This window comes from Typopeltis vanoorti, chromosome 2 (genome assembly GCF_054136105.1).
Source record: "Typopeltis vanoorti isolate ZY-2024b chromosome 2, IOZ_Tvanoo_1.0, whole genome shotgun sequence".
Taxonomy (NCBI): Eukaryota; Metazoa; Arthropoda; class Arachnida; order Uropygi; family Thelyphonidae; genus Typopeltis; species Typopeltis vanoorti.
Window position 1 is genome coordinate 173,147,210 of NC_143550.1, and position 24,598 is coordinate 173,171,807.

The window sequence follows — 24,598 nt, forward strand, 5'->3', positions numbered from 1 at the left end:
AAACCCATTTCTCCACCCGCACACAAAATTATTATGCGTCGCGAGGCATTTCCGGTTTGTAGCACTCCACATTCTCCTTTAGACTGCCAACATTTTCCATAAGTTAAATTACTATCGATCCAAGTTTCATCTAGATACACAATCGGTCTTTTCTCCTTCCTGAAACGTCGTATTGCTCTCAAATACTGTTCTAGATAAAACAATGTCACTTTGCTCCATGATAAGTTTCCTTTTATTCTGAGACTTTTTAAAACAAAATCTGATTTCATGAAGTATTTTCCTTAAAGTTTCTCTTTTCCAAGGAAAATTAATTTTTTCTTTAAGCACAGGAATCAATTTCGGAACAGTTGGCACTCTTTTCTCGACCATGTAAAATTCGTGAATAGTTCTTCTTATAACGTCTACATCAAAATCTTTCAAAGCTACGGTTTCTATGGTTTTCTTTCTCTGGCACTTTTTTTTAGGAGATTTAAATTTTGGCTTACCTTCACCTTTTGATCCCTTACGAATTCTTTTAACAGTCGACCTTGATACACCCGCAATTGCACTTGCACGTTTTATGACTTGAGAAAGGGGAACAAGAAGACGACCTTCCGACGATTCTTTTTCACAGAATGTCAGCACATTATTCAATATTCTTTTGCAACAGCTACTGAAACGCTTAACAACAGAACTTGTTGACTATACCGGATCCATCATACAAATTTATGTAGAGCTTTATACCAAAGCATTATATTATAAATAAATGAAATATGAAGTAGCAACTTGTTTTAATTCATTAATATTAATTTATTTTATTTAATAATTTGGTCCGGCCCTTGACTCAGAGACAGAATGATAATTTGGCCCCCGAACTAGGAAAGGTTGCCGATGCCTGATTTAAATCATAGTCTAAGAAAATATCACACTTCCTACAAATCCATACGTTCTCTCATCTCCTGTTCAGTCTCTCCAGAAAGATATCTCTCATGTTTCACCACACATACATATTATACTCATAACTTTGAGCCAGTTGGGAGTATAATATGTATGTGTGGATTTTAACACATTACCAGTGCACTGAAAGGCAAATAAAAAAAAAAAGGTTGGGTTACAAAATAAATTTTTGGTGAATGGTTCCATAATTGTTTTGTTCTACAAGTTAAACACTATTTGATGGGAATAAAAGAATCTGGACTTGAAAGTTTTATTGATTATAGACAGTGCACCTGGCCATCCCGTTTTAGAACACCCAAATGTGGAATTTTGTTTTCTGCCACCCACCTAATACAACATCCTTAATACAACCACTAGACCAGGGAGTGATCACTACTTTCAAAACTTACTACATAAAAAGAACATTCCATTACATTTTGGATAATTTAATAAGGATAATTTACCAACAGTTATTGATGTGTGGAAGAAATTTTCTATTTTGGATTGCATTAACTTGCTAAGTTGACATTATCAGAATTGAAACTCAACTTTAAATGCATGCTGGAAATCTACTTCACCAGAATGTGTGAAGAAAAAAAAAAAAAAACCTGTACCTTTGCATACAACTGAATATCCCAATATCATCAGATTAGCACATGCAGTTGGCAGAGAAGGATTTGATGATTTTTCGTCTGCAGGTATTGAAGAATTGATGGTTGACAAGGCTGTTAGTGGTGACAAAATAATAGAAGCTGTCCTTGAGAATCTTGATGAAAAAGAAAAAAAGTGATGATGAAGAGATTCCGCTGACTCCAGGAGTAATTAAAGAAGGGCTTCAAATGGTTAGTGAATTGCAAAGTCATTTTCTTACACATGATCAAAATACTGAACAAGTTGAACAATTTAAACGTGAACTGAAGTCATGTATGGTGCAATATGAAGAATATACAAAGATCTAGTCAAAACAGGATCTCAACGATTAATTACAGAGTTCGTGGTAAAAAAAAAACAACCTTCGGAATTATTGGAATTTAATGCTAATTTAGTTCTTTATTACTGAAGAAAACATTTTGGCATTGCAGTATGAACAGGATGGCCAAAGTGTTTCAAGTGATGGAAGCAATTTAATTCCAGTCTCACACAAAAGAATGCGGCTACTGTCAGAATGTGACAGCGAATAAAATTTAACTAATAACCATATGCTCGGTGTATTTGAGCCTTTTCGAATTTCTGTTTTATTAGTGACACACTGTTTTCTTTAAGAAAGATACATATATATATATATGTGTATCTTTAAATAAGTATTTAAAATTTAAAAAAAAAAATTCCATTAAAATTAAATAGTTTTATTCAATGATTTTCATATGTTTTGTTTGAAAATAACTTATTGTTTGTATCAGGTTTTCACATCTGGAACCATTTTTCTATTTTTTCATATGCACCGTGTTCTTTTTTATATGGTTTTCATTTACGCAATTTTTTCTGGAACCAATCTACCATGTAAATGGAGAATTTGGTGTATATTCTTCTAAGTTGGTCATAATTTCCAGTTTTGTAGTTTAGCATGTAGCCTGTCATAACTGGAACATCAGGATAATTAGGTACTTCCCAGGAAAGCAAGGCAGATTCAAACTAATGGTAAAATAGTCACCAACTGATGGTAAAATAGTCATATTCTTAACAGAACCCCTTCTAACTCTTTGAACAAATCTAACACTTTTTCTTGAGTTCCTTCTTTCACTTTTTGCCTGAAAAAATGGTCTTGCAACAACTCAACAAATTCCTCTTTTTCTTATCATAAGGTTTCTCTTCTACCCAATCAATGTTTGGGTAATTAAAGTTGCCCATAATGATCTTTTTTTTTTTTTTTTTTTTTAAATGATCATTTGATTACTAACCATCAGGGTAAATTGGCAGTGCATTTCATCATCCCATGCAACTGAACCGCCAGGTCTGTAACAACACCCCACCCTATATTTCATCCTGTTAGCCTCCACTTCACACTAGATTGCCTCTAATCCACTACATGAGACATTATTGTCATTATTGTTTTCATATGTTTTTATCTTAAAAATACTATACCCTTTATGCTCAATCTCATTTACAGTATCTGGCTGTGATAGCCAGGTTTCACTAATGCCATTTTCATGAATACCATCTATGTTAATAATAATAACAATCAGCTTCCAAATTGAAGACCTTATTAGATTCTTCCAAAATCTAGTGGTTTAAAGACTTACCAGTTATTCATTATTAGCTGTGTCATCATTCTTCTGTGTCACCTCATGAAACGTTTGAGGATTCCACAGTCCAGATAAACAAGAAGCTACCCAGGAACTTAGGGCTGTGTCACAAGTGATGATTCTTTACAGCCATCCTTATACAATGCGCACCACATCATAGTAGCTAGAGACTAGAACTGCATTGAATACCTTATACTAGACAAAATAGGAGGCAACCCCTGAAGTGGAAAAGCAGGATCTGCACAAGTAAACATGTGTTGACATGCTCAACTATGGAGGAGGGCATATGGAAGATTCACAGCCCCAAACCAATACAGTGATTATTATACGAATCAGTGTATTGGTTCCCAGCTTGATTGCATTTATATCTCATCTTCTCTTATAAACAGAGTAATTCAAATGAAACATCTTGAAATCAGTATGTTAGTTCATAATCCAGTCCTACCTAAATTACTCTGATTAGAATAAGAAGAGTCAGTTTCAAATGATGGAGACTGAGACCTGCTAGATTTCCCACTGATCTTGTTCAACCAAACTCCAGACTTTCTGTTTCAATTGGAATAATGTTGCATGAGATTGGGATACATATCAGAATTCAAAAAAGCTTTAAAACAGAACATAATTTAATTGGGAAAGGAGCATTCTTTCCTCAAAAGAAAAAGTTAAAAGACCTAGGTAGAGAAGCTTGTTTGTAGCAATACAGGGGTATAGAGTGCAATGACATCATCATCATCGACATACAGATAAAACTAGAAAAGCATAAACAAGTTGAAGAAACTTTTAAAATAAGAATATACCAGTACTTAGCAGATCGCCCTCGATAAGGGTCGAAACTGGACTGGGTAATGACTTTTCCCATAATGCTTAGCAACATTCACATCCTAAACAAAATATGCTTTACATTATGGGATTTTGAAGCATGTGATGTTGAAGTCTACAGTCTCTATATACAAATAGACCAGTTGTGAATATACTTCACATACAGTAAAAGATTTAAAACAAGAATATGATTTCCTGTCTATTATAATTTACTTTTTTATCAAGCTGAAAAATTACTATGTTTATTAATTACTTGTAACTTTTTTTAATACACATTAAAATTGCTGCTTGACCAACTTCAGCAGCCATACTTTATTGTTTTGCTGTTGTTTTCACTCATTAATAATTTGTGCTACATGCATGTTAGGATTTGATCTGGGAAAGCTTCAAGTGTCTAAAGAACAAGTGAATGATGTAAAATTACCTCCATGGGCCAAAACACCTGAAGATTTCATTTATGAACATTGTAAAGCTCTTGTAAGCCAAATAAAATCTATAAGAATTATTTACATTAGAATTGATATAATTAATATTATCATTATCTTAATTAATGAAGCCAGTATTGATTTATGTATTTTTATGTATCTGTTTACAGGCTTTTTTCATTGTGAAATACCCTGTGTGAGATAACTTCTAAACAAAGAAATATGAATAAATAATCTTCTGTTTTCTTTATGAATAAGGATGTGATAATACTGAATTAAAAAATAATAATCTTAGACTTATTTATTTATTTATTTGTGATCATGAAATCTCTAAAAAGAGTATAAAATAAGTCTTGTTTAATTTTTCTTCATATTATATATCTTCATCATTGAATCATTAAAGATGTTGAAATGAATCCTTACTTCTATTGACCATGACATAATTGTTAGTATCCTGTCTGGCTGTGCTAAACCTTAACTCCTCTATCTTAGAAAGAAAGAAATTTTATGACAAATTAATTTACACTTTTTTATTATTCAAATGTTTTTTATGCCCAGGCCCATGTATTTTGGTGTTTCACAAGATACACCTTTTAAACTGACGACTAAGTTTTCTGTTATCTAAATACAGCAGTCCATCATTTATCCTATCGCATTGGGAAATCAATTTTTTGCTCATCGATTTGATATGATGAGTATTACATAGGGTCAAGTTCCAAATGAGTAGAAGGAAGGCAAGATTATACCTCTTCATAAGGAAGATGATACTCGAGATTCAAATTATAGTCCATTATATATATATATATATATATATATATATATATATATATATATATATATATATATATATATTAAAAAATTGAATGACTAGAAACCGAGAAAATTGAAAACAAAGTTTATTAGCACAACTAGTTTCAGCTTGTATCAGCCTTCTTCAGGTGCACATTAAAAAAGAAATAACAAGTAAAACATAGAGGAAATAACTGTAATCACACGGAAAGTTAGTGTATATATTTCAACATTGAAACATTGAAGTCTGCGCATTCAAAACTGTTTTCTCATGACCGCCGGTATTTGATTGTAGCACAGTGACAGTCTGAAAGGTTGTAACTCAGGTTGTTGTTGAGATGTGGGGGGGGGGGTTTGAGAATGATTTCTTTTGATTCTATTATCTTCCTTTCTAATTCATCATGGCAATGGAAAATGTTATGAGACTTGTCCCATAGGACTGTATGGCTAAGGTTTTCTTCATTAGAATTGACCGAGAACAGAACATGACTAGACAAAACACTGGCTCGCATTCTCCTGTAACTGATGTCTCTCTCTCTCTCTCTCTCTCTCTTATGTTCTTTAATGCATAACTCGATCGATTTCTCTGTTTGGCCAAAGTAAGGTATATCACAGTTTCACCAAATCTGGTAAACACTGGGATATTTAAGGTTGTGATGTCTAGGTTTCGGACGGCTCACTAAGGAGCAGAATTTTTGGAAGAGGAGTAAATAAAGTTTGTATGTTGTATTTCCTAAGAACCTTGGCCAATTTGAGTGAGACAGAGCTTATGTATGGTATAGAGAGATGGACATCAAACTGACCCGTTCCTCAGAGAAATTAAAAATCTCAATTTACAGAAAAGCTACCCACATCAACAGATATCTCCACGGTCAATCCCATCATTATCCTTCTCAAAAGTTTGGAATCATTTCTACACTAGGACATCATGCACGCTCTCTTCTTGATGAGATAGAACTTAATAAAGAACTCAATTTTCTCAGTCCTAAATAGTTATTCTCAAAAAAAATTGACAAATTCCTATTAAATCCACCCTCCTCGCCATAACGAAGAGACCAATAGTGTGAAAGGTAATATTTCTATACCATACATAAGCTCCGTCTCCCAAATTGGCCAAGGTTCTTAGAAAATACAATGTAAGAACTTTATTTACTCTTCTTCCAAAAATCTGCTCCTTAGTGAGCCGAAACCTAGACATCACAACCTTAAATATCCCAAATATACCAGATTTGGTGCAACTGTGATATACTTTATTTGGCCAAACAGAGAAATCGATCGAGTTATGCATTGAAGAACATAAGAGAGACGTCAGTTACAGGAGAACACGAGCCAGTGCTTTATCTAGTCATGTTCTGTTCTCAGCCAGTTCAATTGAAGAAAACCTTAGCCATACAGTCCTATGGGACAAGTCTAATAACATTTTCCGTTGCCACGATGAATTAGAAAGGAAGATAATAGAATCAAAAGAAATCATTCTCAACCCCCTACATCTCAATAACAACCTGAGTTCAACCTTTCAGACTGTCATTGTGCTATGGTCAAATACTGGCGTTCGCGAGATGCTATACGCATTCATATGCCCAACAATGAAGCTGACGAGAGAATAGTTTGAATGCTCAGATTTCAGTGTTGAAATATATACATTAACTTTCTGTGTGTTTACAGTTATTTCCTCTATGTTTTACTTGTTATTTCATTTTTAATGTGCACCTGAAGAAAGCTGACACAAGCTGAAACTAGTTGTGCTAATAAACTTTTTCATTTTTCTCGGTTTCTATTCATTCAATTTTTTTAAAAATGTATATTAACCGAGTAAATCAATCTTTGTGTGTGTGTGTGTGTGTGTGTGTGTGTGTGTGTGTGTGTGTGTGTGTGTGTGTGTGTCAGATGTTGTGATTAAAGTGTTGGAAGCTAGTGAGATACAGGATCTAGAATTGGGTTGACAACAGTGTATTAGCTTTGATGGACAGAACAGATTACAGATTTGCTAAAGGAAGGTTATGTTTAAGTAATCTACTTACTTATTACAATAAGTTGACAGCAGCATTGGATGCAGGAGATGGATACTTAGACTTTGCAAAGGCTTTTGATAGATTACTGCATAACAAGTTGATAGTCAAACTAGAGCAGATGGGGTTGGATATTAGACTAGTGCACTGGATTGGAGATTGGATATAGGTTATTGTTTTATAACCTATACTCTAATGATATTGCAGATTTGCATGGGATATTCAGTTGTGTGTAGATGATACAAAGTTGGGATGAACTATGAGGAGTAGAGCAGATGGTATAGTCTTACAAGAAGACTTGAATAGACTAAGTGAATTGGGAATATCAGTTCAGTGTTGCAAAATGTAAGATTTTAAAATTTGGAAAACATAGATAGGATGTAGAATTTACTCTTGGTGGGAATATATTGTTGGAGGTGGCGGAAATAAGAGATCTGGGAGTGATGTTGGTTAGGGATCTAAAAGTTAGAGGACACATTGCCAAAATCGTGACGACAACAAAGAGGACAGAAGAAACAGGACAGGATAAGTGGTTTTTGCTAATGATAACAGAGGAATTACAGACAAAAAGAGTAGAAGTACATCAGGGGACAAGGGTTCATAGGGCAGTTCATTTAGATAGAGACCAACAGGAATAAATATGTAATTGGCTGCTACTCTAATCATGGGGTAAATGGGAGAATGTATATGACATTCACTTGCAAATTAATATGATGAGCATAGGCTAAGCTGAGTAATTATTATGGAGAATTTCGACCATGGGAACCTCGATTGGGAAGAGGAATAGTTATGGGAAGGAAATGGAATTTATACTGCAGCTGAGAGGTAATCACTTGAGGCAACATGTAATAATGGGGTTCACAAAGTTCAAGAGTGCTAGATCTGATCATTGCATCAGAAAACTTAACATTAACCAATCTAGCTGTGCTGCCTCTGCTTGGAGAAAGTGACCATGTAGTGTTCACCTGACAGATTGCCAGACATGCTAATTTTCTACTAAGAAGGAGTATATGTGGAATTACAAAGCAGGTGATTATGAAAAGCTGAGGAGACAGCTATCAGCAGAGCAATGACATAAGAATTTGGATGGGACAGATGTTATTGGTTCATGGGAAGTGGTAAAGGATTGTTTGAAGAAAGCAGTATCTCAATATATAGACCTAGTCAGAAGGATAAATCAGTTAGGAGTTACATGGATGAATAGCTTCATTAAGCAGGAGTTACAAAGAAAAAGTTGTAGAGGAATTATAAAGGAAAAGTTGATCAGCATGCAGATGAGCAGTTATAAGGTGCAGACAAGAAGGATGAACAGTATGGTAAGGAGGGCCAAAGCTAATTATTATTATTATTCAGACCTCCATGACGTTAAAAGACTCATCGTGTGAGGTCCTTCCTAGGAAACACAAATTCTGTCATACCACTCCTTGAGCTCATTGACCATTCTTGCTCTCACCTCTCTATCAGGCAATGCATTCCACGGTTCAACCACCCTCCATGCAAAGAAATCACTCCTCACCCTCTTGCTCACAGCTTCCTTCTGCAACTTCCAGGGAAGAACTCCCCAGTGTCAACCCTGTAACCTCTCAACATTTTAAAAGTCTCAATCATATCACCTCTCCTTCTTCTATCTACCAAACTCTGCAGTCCACATTCCCTCAGCCAATCCTCATAACTAACATTGTACAGTCCTGAAACCATCTTTGTTATCTGCCTCTGTATCCTTTTCACAGTTAATTTATCCTTTTCAAATCCTGGGAACCAATTTTGAGTACAATAGCCTAAGTGTGGTCTGATAAGGGTTTTATACAATGGAACGATAACTCTTTTATCTCTGCAGGTCAGCGTCCTTCTCAGTATTGCCGCAATTCTAGATTACCTTTGCAATTATGTTCCCTGAATTTCAGATTTCTATCAGTCATCAGTCATCCCCAGATCTGTGCCTCCTGACTTCCTCCAGTACTGTTCCTCGAACAGAGTATATGCAGCCTCCCATCACAAGCTTCAGAACTTTACATTTTGCTGCATTCAACCATAACCCCATTCATTCGCCAATCTGTCTAGTTTATTTAAATCCTCTTGCAGGGCTGCCGCATCTGCACTATTACTAATAACCGTTCCCAGCTTCACATCATCTGCAAACAACTGAATATCCCCCTGCAGTGGTGAAATACCATCCAGTTCCACAGCTTTACTGACATCCAGGGTACTCAGAATTTGAAACACACTCTCCTCTAAACCTTGAACCTGTCCTATCCCTCTAATATTAAAACTTAGTTTTCCAGGATGAAAAACACCAATAAAATGATATTTTAAATTAAGGGGATATAAAATCCACATTGTTTCAAAACCGAATAAGAAACTCAAAGATTGGAATCAGAGAGTTTCATGCCGAATATAGTAAACTATATAAAGTATCGGCGACACTAGCGTGAGCTAATGCAAGTGACCCTAGTACGTAGTACTATACTGGACAACTCGTTGCAAAGGTGGGGGAAGTTCAGATCGCTATTCTTAGGTATTTTCCATAATGTAAAAACACATTTCCTAGGAAATGTATGCTGTTATTACATTATGGAGGGAGGTCACTACCCAGACCGGTTTCAGCCTTTTTTGAGGCTTCATCAGTAAGTAGCTAGACCATGATACCAAAGTGTATAGCGAAAAGAACTTATATACTCTGCTATACGAGTTTCCAAAGAGGTGCAACCATTAAGTTACTTAAATATAAAGAGCTAATAAGCTTCATTTCGGCGATCATGGTCTAGCTACTCACTGATGAAGCCTCAAAAAAGGCTGAAACCGGTCTGGGTAGTGACCTCCTCCATAATGTAATAACAGCATACATTTCCTAGGAAATGTGTTTTTACATTATGGAAAATACCTAAGAATAGCGATCTGAACTTCCCCCACCTTTGCAACGAGTTGTCCGGTATAGTACTACGTACTAGGGTCACTTGCATTAGCTCACGCTAGTGTTGCCGATACTTTATATAGTTTACTATATTCGGCATGAAACTCTCTGATTCTAATCTTTGAGTTTCTTATTCGGTTTTGAAACAATGTGGATTTTATATCCCCTTAATTTAAAATATTGTTTTTATCGCCGAAATGAAGCTTATTAGCTCTTTATATTTAAGTAACCAATAAAATGTTTATTAAACAATTCCACTATGACCTCTGCATCAGTCACTCTATTCCCAATTTTATCCCACAATGTCATTCTTCCCCAATTATTTCCCCTCCTACTGGCCACATAGAAAAAAATTTCTTAGGATTATCTTTGGATCCTAGTGCCAATCTCTTCTCATGTTCCAATTTTGCCTTCCTTACCATATCAGTCACTGTCCCAGCCTGAGTCTTATATTCTTCGTGCATCTGCTCTTCACCCCTATCCTTATATCTCTTCTATAACCTCTCTTTCATCTGCAGTTTCTGTTTGATATTTTCTATCATCCATTTTACACCAAATTGTGTTCTCTTCTTCACTCATGGTGTACTGTTTACTATTGCTGCTAACAAATATTTCTTGACAATTTCCCATTCGCTAATGATATCCCAGCCTTCCAATTCCTCCCTCTCTGAAACTTCCCCAAGTTGATGTCTAAGACTATTGTAATCACCTGCCTTATAATTCCACATACATTCTCATCTCTTCGATACTCCTGCATGTCTGTTCATCTTCCAAGTCAAAACCACATGGTCACTCTCTCCATCTGGGGGAGAGAGATGTCATCCCAGTTATTATCAGCTCTCCTGATGCCATGACCAAATCCAAAACTCTTGAACCTCTTGTTCCCTCTATTGCATGTTGCCTAAGACATCTGTCTCTCAAGAATTCCAGAAATTCCATCCCCGTATTACTACATGCATTTTCTTCCTCCCATCTTATACTGCTGTAATTAAAATCTCCCATAACAATCATTCTTCTTGCACTTGCCAAGCTCAACTGCCTAAACATCTCCTGTTCCCCACCCTCTCTTCTCCTTGGCTTGTAGCAACATCCCACTAAATATTCTATTTCATATGTTCTTCATTCTTAGAGGGCGTAAGTCATCACTTATCATAAGCAGTACTCCACCACCGCTTTTTTCCCATCCTATCCTGCCGAAAAATGCTGTACTCTTCTACTTCTATTCCTGTTATTTAAACCGTGCTTTAAACTGATTCAATATGCCCACATTCCCAACACACTCAGGTAATACACTCCACTCACCAACTGCTCTTCATGCAAAGAACCTACTTCTGACTCCTCTGCTCACACCCTCCTTATTCAGTTTCCAGCAATGGACTCTTGTTCTGTCTCCTTCCATTCTATGAATGATCTCTTCCATCTCAACCTATAACAATCCCTGACTAGCTTATATGTCTCAATCATATCCCCCCCCCTCTTCTCCTATTCATAAAGCTTTGCGATTTACATTTTCTCAATCTCTCCTCGTACTCCACATTCCAAAGACCACTGACCATCTTTGTGAATCTTCTTTGTACCCTTTCTAACATATCCTTGTCACCATGAAAACCCAATGAAAAAATCTGTGCACAATAATCCATACGAGGCCTGATCAAGGCCTTATACAATGACATTATAACATCTTTATTTCTGCACATTAAAATCCTCTGCATCCTCCAGTGGATACTAGATCCAATATTATTTCAACTTATGAAATTATGAAAGTTTCGTAAGTTGACCTGAGAGCTTACGAGAATACAATCCTCAGCATCCCAGAGTTGCCTTCGTTTGCACTACTTAAAAGACATGAACTCTGCCCAGGCATCCATATATTCATCTTTGACATGATCACTTGTGCAGTACTCATGTCTTTTAAATAGTGCAAGCTAAGACAACTCAGGAATGCTGAGGATTGTATTCTTGTAAACTCTCTGGTCAACTTACGAAACGTTCATAGTTTCTACAAACATTCGGCTTTGAAATAATGTTAGATCTAGTATCCACTTTGCCTATGCATAGTTAAATGATTCTGCAAGTTCCTTCTGGTTCTTTTCTTGACTGAAATTTTTGGTGATAAAATCTTGTGGGGAAGTTTTCCTGTTTTGGATTAATAGTACATTGAGTATAGACCATATTTGCTTCTTATTGGCACTGTCTTCCATTAATTTCTGAAGGTGGTAGCAGGGGCGAATTCTCCATGCATGCAAGCTCATTAATTGAGAAAGAAATGATATTTATTTGTTAATAAATGCATGCATTTATAAGCATTCCATTTAGGCTTTTATTTTTGTAGACAGAAGATGTCTTAAGCTTGCACGGCAATAATTGAGCATTGCGTTGTGTATCGAATGCCAATGCTTGCTCGTCTAGTCAAAGCTACCTTGGCTTGCTCGGTTGTAGGAGCTTCCAGGTCCTCGCTGCAGCACTGTGATTTCATGCGCATGCATAGCCATTTCCTCTCCCTTCACGTTGTCTTAAACACAGGCCATACGCAGTCAAAGTAGCTCTAGCCAGTAAGCTTCAGCCAGCCTTTACAAGTGTGCATGTTGCTTGGGAAAATTAAGTTACAACCAACTTTTTATGATAATGTTATTGACCAGTTCATAAAGAAGAACTGTAGGGTAGAATTTGTATTCAAGTAGCTAAATTGAAACAGATAGAATATCATTTGTAAAATAAATGTTGTATTTCTATGATTAAATGTATATAAATTTCTAAATATATAGTTTTAAATGGTCAGTAATTCATTATTCCGCTAATCAGACTTCAATCACACCTCTCACTCTCTGAATGATAACAAGAGCAAGCGTGAATTTCAAGACCAGCATTTTCCCCTGGGTGGTAGTGTCTTTTTAATTTAATTAGTATAATGTTGTTGGGTGCCTTTTTACTCTCTTCCATAGAATATCTTTTTTGATGATGGAAGTTTATTTTTCACTTGGTCAGACTATAATAAATTTCGTTTAATCCTTTATCCAAGTGTGTGCAAACAAAGTTTGTGCCTGAAAGTATCTTCAGGACGGGTAAAGTGGTACAACACCGGGTGACTCCTTGCAGCTTGCTCCACCTTTGCAAGGAGTCGCCCGGTGTTGTACCACTTTACTCCAGTCCTGAAGATACTTTCAGGTGCAAATTTTGTTTGCACACACGTGGATAAAGAATTAAATGAAATTTATTATAGTCTGACCAAGTGAAAAATAAACTTTCAACATCTTTCTCTAAATCCAGAGTAATTTAATAAAAAGGTGACACACCGTTTGGCAGCTCCTGTAGGAGGAGATGACCTTGCTAATGCTTCTGCCTTGGTATCTCCACTTGGGCCTGGCTCCCACTGAAGAGACCTCAATAAAGGTCAAAACTAGTCTGGGTAGTGGCCCTTCCTCATTATACATATCCAAAAGGAGATGTGTTTTGCATTATGGGAGATACTGAGATAGGAGTGTTGGTAGCTTGCTCCACCTTTGCAAGGAGTCACCCACTGTTGTACCACTTTACCCCAGTCCTGAAGATACTTTCAGGTGCAAACTTTGTTTGCACACACTTGGATAAAGGATTAAACAAAATTTATTATAGAATATCTTTTATTGCAATGCTGTTAAGGATATCCTCATTTATCCATGGATTATTGGGTGCTTGTCTCCTGTTGGATGTTTTCTTGTATTTCTGTAAATAGGAATATGAGGCTGTTGTATAATGTTTTTGGATCATTTATATTAAGTATGGTTCAGTTTTTTATTTATTTATTTATTTTATAATGTTATTAGTGATGCTTTTTACTATGACAGTAGAGTAGTTTAGTTTATCTGGTGTGGTTTTGCAGCATATAGAAAGATGTAAATGTGGTCTTGTGGAATGAAGTTGTGATAAAGTAGTGGTCAGTGATTTTGATGATGTGTATGTGTTAATAGGAGCCTGTATATTGATGTGATCTGTGCATGATCCGTTTCAAAGGATACAGACAACACTTTTGCTTCAGACAGGTGTATAAAACAAACTACTTGATAGAATGACTTGCAATGTTACATGGATGCTTATGACAGATCTACCAACTTAGAAAAAAAAAATCTTGCCGATAGAGTCACCATCTGTGGTCGAGGCTGAGAACGTTTCAGCCCATCCTCATAGGTCTAGGGCTAGTAATTGTTATCATTATACATCAATGCTTCTGTATCACTTATAGAAACTTTGTCAAGATTAGAACATCAATATTTGTCAGAATTTTACTGAATAGTGTTTACAGTGAAAGCCAGTATTTCTTTTATGCTTCTTTTGTTAGTGCATATTATGGCAAGTTCAGAATTTCTATACAAATTAGCTATCCGATTATTTTAATATTTGAAAACAACACCGTTAACATTTTCCTGCTGAATATGTTTCCTGGAATTTATTGCAGCTACATTATTGTCAGAAATGGTGTAAAACATGCTATATTATAGGATGGTGGAAGGAGGTTAAATACTACACTGGGAAACTGGTTAAGTCAGATTCTTACGAGATTACATGAATGCAACTAATTTCATCCTTTTACATAAAACCTGTGAATCCTTAGTCCATAGAAACTTTTTTTCTTTTTTTGTTTTCCATGTTTGGTGCAATAGGTTTTTGTTATGAGTTCCAGCTTTCTGTCAATTAGATTGGAGTTGAGGGTTACATATTATTGAGAATTGACGTTGTTGGCTTTTCCTTCTTGCTTGTAGCTGGGATGCAGTCTCTCTCAGGCGTACAGTCACTGGTGGTCTCTTTAATGCGTTGTGGTCCTTGGTTTATGGAGGTGATTTCTGTGGTTGTGACTGGTACACTTATTGCTGTGTGTCATTCGATTGTATTAGAGAGTTCAGACCTGATCCTGCTTTGGGTATCCCATCTATTTGCAGTTCTTTTTGCAAGACATTTTCCATTCGAGATTTGAGGATTTTCACTTCTTTTTGCATTTCTTCATTCTGCCCATTACTGCCAATAGATTGCTGCCTTAATAATAATAATCTTTGTAAAGTATTTTGAAGAAAAAAAAAAAGTTATTACATTTGACTCTGTATATTGAAGTCTGTATATTGCCTAAATTTTTCAGTGAACATACTGATATGGCACTGAAATTCATGTGTGTCATTTTTTTGTGTATGTTTTTGATGTAACATAATATATTTTTATGTGAAATATTTTTTGAGGACTTGAATACCATCAAAAATTATTTTGCATTATAGTCAATTCAAACACTCAGAAATCAGTAACTGATGTAGTCATTTTTAAATAGCATGCAAACTAGATTAAGCACTTCACATCCCAGTATGGCTCTAATTTCAGACAAGTTACTTGCTGTTTAGCTATAATTCCTTGCTTATAACTTGCTAAATTATATTCCAATGGTTTTTAGTTTTTAATAAATAAACTTGAATTTTCTGTAATTTTCTGTATTTGAATATTATGTAAAATTAATAGCTATGTTAATAACGATGATACTACAAAATTATTATTACAAGGAGACCTTGAAGGAGTCAGGGACTGATCAAGGGAGACCACATATCACACACCCTGTACCTTCTTTTAAATTCATTCACACTATCTATACTCACCACCTTTGAAGACGACCCATTCTAACCTCACTATGAGAATAAAATCTAACTTTTGTCCCTTTCTTGACTGCATTCATTCTCAACTTCATGGATGCCCTCTTATACTCTCCACACCCTCCATAAAATGAAAAATTCCATCTACTGGTATCCTTCATAACTCTTTTGGAAGTTTCTAGGTCTCTTTCATACCACTCCTCATTATCCTTTTTGGTATTGTCTGCCATCCACAAATTCTCAATCTTTCCTTGTGAACTACATTCCATACTTCAGATATCATCTTTAGCCATTTTTTGTACCCTCTTCACTGTATCTGCATCACCTGAAAACCAAGAGACCAGATCTCCTCACAATAGTCCAGATAAAGGCATATCAAAGGTTTGTAAAGAGGCAAAATAGCTTTTTCATTCTTACATGTCAATGTTCATTTTAGCACTGCAATTGTCCTTTGAGTTGTATATGCAATGTTTGCTATATGGCTCCTGAATATCAACTCCCTATCTACTAAAACCCCAAAATCCCAACCTGGTCAGTTTATTCTGGCATAATCCCACCAACATAATATGGTACTGGATATCTCATTTTGCCAAAGTGCATAACGTTACAGTTACTGTCATTGAACTGAAAGCCATTTTCAAATGCCCATAATTCCAGCTTATTCAAATCATTCTGTAAGTACTGCATGTCACTGGCATTCCTGATTATTCTGCCTATCATTACATCATCAGCAAGACTGTGTGTCTTTTGGTTAAATCCTTTCCAATGTCATTAATGTAAATGTAAAATGAACCAAGAACTGATCTCTGGAGATATGCCACTGGTCACCTTAAATCTTATAGACTCGCATCCCCCATATACCACTTTCTGATATCTGCCACTGTTTTCAATTTAGCCATCTTTTTTATAATCCAATCCAGTATCCTCCAACTTATGTACCAGCTTTTTATCGTTTATCTATTTCCTTTGTCTAACTAATCTGTCACATCATTATAAAATGTGAACAAGTTACTCAAACATGACCTTGCTTAAAATGAGTTGTCAGAGAATCTGAAAATCCATTTCTATATGCAATCCCTTTTCAACTTTTCCATAATCTTCACTATCATCTCAAAGATGCAGATAGGTTGATAGTTAGACACATCAGCCTTTCCATCGTCCTTGTGTAATGGGATTATCATTCATTCTTTCCACTCCAGTGGAATATTCCGTCCTGAGACTGAAATTACACATCCAGTTCAGCTGAATACTTTTAGCATTTGTGCTGATATCCCTTCAGCCCTTATTGTCAAATTCTTATTCAGTTTTTGCAGCAGCCTAGTGCCCCCATCCTTATTCTCCTGAGTTTCTTCCTCCAGTGTAGAAGTAGCACTGAGCCCAATGTTCAGTACACCAAGATGGTAGCTTTTAGTGAAATGTGCACTCATTAGTTTAACAATCTCCCCTACATCTATCACCTGCATACCATCCAGATAGATGAGAGTTATTCTTTTACATTCATTCTTTCCTTCTTTTACTCATAACATAATGATAGAATTCTTTGGGTTGTCTTTAGCATGCAGAACCAGTTTCTTTTCATGCTGACACTTTGCTTTCCATACAATAGTTGTAACTATTCTGGTTTCCACTTCGAAATTTTCATAACTGCCATCATCCTTTTGCGCATGGTAGTAACCCTTCCACATCATCTTTTTCTTAAAAGCGTCTTGCTTAATAAGACTGTGCTTTCATTTCACTCCCATGTTTATTCTTTGAACTCTAAAGACACATTCTGATGTTGCATCATGGATGTAACTATCCTTTTCATCTGCAACCAATATAATAGGATCGAACTTACCATTCTCCTCAGTTATTCATAATTTCCTGCTTTGTAGTTCAGCATGCAATCTTTTCTGAATGAAATACCTATACACTTGTCACTTCCCAAGTCTGTAAGACATAATCACTGTCCCCATCTGGAAGAAGAAGAACAGTCACGTCTTTAATTAAACCCCATATGACACTATAATCAAGTCTAATACTCTTTGACTTTAAGTTCATTCTTTCACATGGTGTTTAAGGAAGTTGTCTCACAACAGCTCAATAAATTCAGCTTCATTCTCATGAGATTTCATTGTTACCCAATCAATGTTTGGATATTTAAAGTCACCAATGATAATTAGTCATTTAGTATCCATTAATTTTATTTGGAGATGCATTTCATTGTTACTAGAAACTGATCCAATACATCTGTCAGATGCATTGGAAGAGAAGGTTAAATATGTGAGATGGATGAATAAAGAGATTAAGCATGTGATACAGAGAAAAAGGGCATTTCGGAGGCAGCATAAGAGAAGTGGAAATAACCAATTTCATGAGGTCTACAAAGACCAGGCAAGAAGGGTGACTTGGTTGGTGAGAATAGTTAAAGACAGGTATGAATGAACAGCAGTTAGCTAATGAAGCCAAAAAGAATCCTACGGAGTTCTTTCGATATGTAGCCAGCAAAAGAAAGAATGATTATGGAAGGATGACACTAATAGGAGAAAATGGTATAAAGACAGATGTTGCTTTTTTTATACCATTTTTGCAGATGTTAATAAAGCTGTGGGACTTGATAACATATCACCACGTATTCTGAAGGAATGTGCCAGGGAGTTGACACCTGTCTTGACATATTTTTTTAATACAAGTCTTGCACTCAGTCAAGTCCCTAAGGAGGGTAAGATTGTGCCACTTCATAAAGGAGGTGATCAAACTCAAGTATCAAACTATAGGCCTATCTGTATATCAGGTGTTGGGTTAAGTTGTTGGAGAAGCTTGTGAGACTAGGATCCAGAGTTGGGTTAACAACAATGGTATTATCTTTGATGTACAGCATGGATTTGCTAAAGGAAGGTCATGTTTTCATAATCTACTTACTTATTACAATAAAGTGACTGCTTCCTTGAGAAGAGGAGAAGGATACACAGTAATATACTTAGATTTTCACAAAGGCTTTTGATAGAGTACCTTATGATAAATTGATAGTCAAACTAGAGCAGATGGGTTGGATATTAGATTAGTGCATTGAATTGGAGACTGGTTATCTGTTGGGTATCAACAAGTTGTGTATGGGGGTGTGATATCCATGAAAAGGAAAGTCACTAGTGGAGTGCCTCGGGAACCTGTTTTAGGACCATTGCTGTTTAACTTGTATATTAATGATATTGTCAAAGATTTGGATGGAGATATTCAGTTGTTTGCAGATGATGTAAAGTTGGGACAAACCATGAAGTATAGTGAAGATGCTGTGGCCTTTCAAGAAGACTTGAATAAATTGAGTGATTGGGCATGGAAATAGGGATGTGAGTTCAATGTTGCAAAACGTAAGGTTTTAAAATTTGGAAAACAAAGATGGGATGCAGAATTTATGCTTGGTGAGAATATATTGTTGGAGGTAGACGAAATAAGAGATCTGGTGATAGTGGATAAGGATCTAAAAGTTAGGGAACACATAGCCAAAATTGTGAAGACAACACAAAAGCTTCTGGGAATGATGCAGAGGATACTGATGTGTAGAAGTAGGGAGATTCTTGTTCCGTTGTATAAGGCTTTGATTAGGCCACAGATGGACTATTGTGCTCAGATTTGGTCAGCTGGTTTTCAGAAGGATGAAGAGATGTTGGAAAGGGTCCAAAGGCGACTGACTAAGGTAGTTTCTGACCTCTGGAATGTTGAATATGAGGAAAGATTGAAGAGATGTAATTTGCAGGGTCTGGTGGAGAGGAGGAAGAGGGGAGATATGATAGAGACCTACAAGTTGGTAAGGGGTTGTTATAAGATCAATGGTGGAGAAGTTCTACAGAGAATAGTGGGGGATCAGGGGAGAACCATAGGTCACCCCCTGGAAACTGTATAAAGAGGGTGTAAGGGAGTGAGAGGCAGGTTTTTTTTCGTGCAGAGTTGTGAATGATTGGAATGCCTTGCCTGAGAATGTGGTGTCTGCAAGGAGTTTGAGTGTGTTTAAGACATGGTATGATGAGATGTGTGTGTGATAAAAGGACCTCCCAGATGAGTCTTTGACTCAATGAGGTCTTGGGTTAATAATAATGATAATCTGTAGCAACACCACACCGTGTATTTGATCTTATTATACTTCACTTTGCCCACATAGCTTCTAATGTGCTGCTATGTCGAAAATTGTTACTATACCTTGTCTAGCCTTAAATACTATTACAGCATATAGACCTTTACTGAATCAGTAAATCATTTGCAGTTTTCAACACATACAAACCACATGTATAATGCAGCAGTCACTGTTCAAAGTGTCTCCTTTTTACCTTGATGCACATCTCTGCACTCTGATTCCACATATCGATGGCGGCATATACCCAGTGGTTTTGGTGGTTAAACAACTCTTCAGTGGTGAAAACCTTCTCATCTCTGAAGAGGATATCTCTGTGTCTGTTGTTCACATACCACCAGAGAAGTACTATTGATTTTATCACCCTCTGTTGCATAAGTTGTAGTGTTATGAAGTGTCCAGTAGGACACTTCCTAACACCACAACTTATGCAACATGATAATAGACTCTCATCCCTAGGTCATCAGTCAGTACACATGACATCATTCCTAGCAAAACATTCATCTCTCGCAACATCACATTCTGTGTTCTCACAAGATTATGGCAGAGGCATGCCTTCACAACACTCAAGCTGTCGCATCCTAATGCAGCATGGTCGACTATCAGATGCATCTTCTGTATCATTATAATGGTTCATAGTCTGATGCACAAACATCCTACTGATCCCAAGTGCTTTTAATGTGTTGAAAATAACAGGTGACTGCATTCCAACATTGTGAAGTGCTATTACAGCTGCATGGTTCTCATAATCTCCCTGCTGCATGCTAACCTGTACAAGACAACTCTCTCTCTACTGATAAATATGCAAATGTTGACTGCACACAGCACCACTAACAGAACCAGGCTTGTGCAATTCTGTGGGCAGAAGTTGTAACAGTATTTATGGCAAGATTGTGTATATGCGTGTTTCCTTTGTATATCTCAAGTTGAATTATGTTGTTTATAAGGCAAGATTTACTTCTGAAGCATAAGAATTCATATAGTTACTTCATTTTTACAATTTGAATAATGAATATTATTAAGCACTATTATAATAAAATTCATGGTAATTGTTATTTTATCTTCTTAATTGTTCATGTATTTTATTAGAACTGATCTTGATAAAAATGCATGAAAGCTTCATTTACATTCATTTTGTTTTTAAATTTTTTCAGGAATCAGAGTATGTGTCATCCCATTTACATGAATGGATTGATCTCATTTTTGGTTATAAGCAAAAAGGACCAGCTGCAGTAGAAGCTCTAAATATGTTCTATTATGTGTCTTATGAAGGTATATATAAAATTTATAGAGAAACTGTAACATTATTATTATTAACATCTGACTTCCATGGAGTTGGAGACTTATTGTGGGAACTACACACTATTGGACACAGTGTTCATCCAACTGTGCTTTAAACTGATTCACTGTCTCTATATCCACAACACACTCAGGCAATGCATTCCACTCACCAACCACTCTCCATGCAAAGAACCTACTCCTCACTCCTCTGCTCACACCCTCCTTATTCAGTTTCCTGCAATGGCCTTTTGTTCTACCCCCCCCTCTCTCATTCCATGAAAAATCTCTTCCATGTCAACCTGATAACAACCCTTGCCTAGTTTATATGTTTCAATCATATCCCGTCCCTCTTCCTCCTATTCACGAGGCTATGCAACTTACATTTTCTCAATCTGTCCTCATACTCCACATTCCAAAAACCACTGACCACCTTTGTGAATCTTCTCCTGGACCCTTTCTGACATATCCTCATCACCATGAAAACCCAGCATGGCAACTCTAATGGCAAGATTTTATTTTTCTAAGTTGGTACATCTGTCATAAGCATGAAATTGGAAGTCATTCTATCAAGTAGTTTGTTTTATACAGCTGTTTGAAGCAAAAATGTTGTCTGTATCCCTTGAAATGGATAAAATTGAGTTTTCGTATGGTTATAAAATTCTTTGTAAAAGAAGGTTTAACACCAAAAGAAATTCATTCGAAGTTCATAAACATTTATGAGCACCCTTCTCCTTCATTTTCGACAATTAAGAAATGGACTGCCGAGTTTAAACGTGGCCATACCAGCCTTGAAGATGATCCATGTGAAGGATGTTCAAAAAAGTGTAACAACACCAGAAATCATTGATCAAGTGCACGATATGGTATTGGATGACTGGCGAGTCAAAGTGCATGAAATTGCTGCGACTATAGGCCTTTAAAAGGAATGTGTAGGATATATTTTGCATGAAGAATTGCAAATGAAAAAGCTTTTCGCAAGATGGGTGCCGTGCTTTCTCACAGCAGATCAAAAATGCACTCGCATGAAAATCTCTGACCAGTGCTTGGAGCGTTTTAGCAAGAATAAAACTGATTTTGTGCATCGATTTATTACTATGGATGAGACTTAGAATCACCATTACACACCAGAATCCAAACTGCAGTCAAATAGTGGACAGAAGCCGGTTGTTGAGCACCAAAGAAGACAAAGTCAGTTCCATCAGCAGGAAAAGTCATGGCATCGGTGTTTTGGGATGCCAAAGCATTTTGTTTATTAGTTATCTTGAAAAGGTAAAACAATAGCCGGGGAATATTATTCCAATCTTTTAACCAGAATAGAAAAAAAAAAATCATCTTTCACCAGGACAAAGGTGTTTTGGCAATGTGAAAATTAAGGCATCTGCACTATGAATTGTTGGAACATCCACCCTATTCCTCATATTTGACTCCCTCTGACTTCTGTCTCTTCCCAAAACTAAAACTCTCCCTCGCTGGTCAGCGTTTTTCTTCGAATGAAGAGGTGATTGTAGTTGTAGAGGTGTAATTTGCAGATCTTACTGATAACCACCACAGGGACAGGATAATGGCACTGGAGCATCGCTGGTATAAATGTATTAGTCTTAAGAGAGATTATGTTGAAAAATAAAAATAGTTTTGAAATTATAAATTTGTTTTTTCATTGTTAGGCTGAGAACTTTTCAGACCACCCTCGTATATGCATCTCCCCTGCCCAAGGCATTTGTCACCTTCTTATAGTGCACAAGTAATTTAGTGAAACATGATCACTTACACCAACTAGAGGAAAATGTGAAACCCCTCTCACAATTACATTCTCTGATGAAATGATGAGATCTATAACTCTTGATCCTTGCATGCCCTCCTTTACTTGCGTATCTGAGATAGTTATCTCTCAATAACTCGAGAAATTCATTTTCCTTATTCCCAAATGCTATCTCTTCATTCCAATCTATACCACCATAATTAAAATCACCCATAATAATTACTCCTTTGTTTACTAATCCAAGTTGTTTATATATTTCGTCATCACCACCTTCCACATTCCCAGGCCATAACATTCAACTGATATGTCTTCCTCTCAACCTCCATGGAGACTTTTTGGCAGTATATATATGCATATTAGAAATTACATTTGAAGATATTATATATTTGTGTAGTACTACTAGCACTGTAATTTTATGACTTGATATATTCACTGCTTTCCCAAATTCCCAAGTTTTTAAAACATCGTCATCAAATTCTGGGTATTTACATTGATGGGGGTATACAGATACTGTAAAAGTATGAAATCATTAAATTTGCATTACCAGCTTCCTATCAAATGTTTTCTTCCACGTCAGTTCCCTAATGATCTGATTAGAGACTAGTTCAATCTACCTTGATCTTGTTCATCCTCTGTATCTTTTTTTTCATGTCAGCTTTTCCACTCTTATCATCTTTAAGTAATCATGCTTAGGAGACAGCTTTGAGCTATAGCATGGAATGAGGATTTGAGCAGTAAGGAAGTAAATGCTGCTTGGGAACTGACAAAGAAATACATAATAGCATCAATGTGTGAATGTATTCTGAAGCCAAAAGGCTGAATAAGGTAGGTGTAAAAGGGATGAATGATTGGCTTAAGCATGAAATCTGGAAGAAGATGAATAATGGTAATAATCAGTTGCATGAATAGTATAAAGAACAAGCCAGGAAAAAAGTGACTCAGTTAGTAAGAAAAGAAGAGTACATTATGAGCAGAAATTCACAAATCAGACATAGAAAAACCTTAGTGTTTTTTTTTTTTTTTTTTTTTTTTTTTTTTTTTTTTTTTTTTTTTTATATGTGGCAAATGGAAGGCAGAATGGCAAAAAGGGTATTGAATGAGTGAGGTTGCTAGAAGTAATTGGGAACGTCTTTTCATTTAATTGTGAATCAGTTGAATAAGAGCTATGACAGGTATTGTATGAATAACAGTTTAGTGTGGGCCTTCAGAAGCAACTCATCAGACTCCATGGTGGTGGTGCCTGTATAATAATAATTTTGGAGTTCTTCAGGCTAAGAGGTAGAGGATGACCAGTTTAGTACCACATAGTTCTGTACCTTGGCCATTGATGTTTAATTTATATATTAATGATCTTGGAATTTGGCTGGATAGTAATACAAAATGATTTTCTGATTATGCGAAATTAGGGAAGATCGTAAGGAAAATTTCCAATACAGAATCTTTGCAGGCTGCTCTAAACAAAATGGTTCTAGTAAATAACAATGAATGCCATTTAAGTGCTACTCGAGTGCTAGTTTATGTATTTGAACTTAAAACATTACAGGTAGATTGTTATATTAATTATAATTTGTTAGAAATTATCAATGAAGCTCAAGACCTTTTACAGCAACACAGAGTTAAATTTAGTAGCTAAGGTTGTTAAGTCATCATCAAATGGCTACAATGTTAGAAAAACCACCAACTTGTAATGTAAAAATAAGAAAATTATTCTTCCACTGTAGAAGGCTTTATTAAGATCA

General features: G+C 36.0%; 1 protein-coding gene across 1 annotated transcript in view; it reads left to right on the forward strand.

The window, feature by feature from the left end:
* Positions 1 to 24,598, forward strand: part of LOC150109672 (neurobeachin-like protein 1) — a 1,254,229-nt gene that overhangs the window by 1,078,263 nt on the left and 151,368 nt on the right. Inside the window, exons 48-49 of the mRNA XM_090413954.1 lie at positions 4,345 to 4,454; positions 20,974 to 21,091. Of these exons, the coding sequence (XP_090270080.1) occupies positions 4,345 to 4,454; positions 20,974 to 21,091 (228 nt within the window). The remainder of the gene's footprint in view (positions 1 to 4,344; positions 4,455 to 20,973; positions 21,092 to 24,598) is intronic.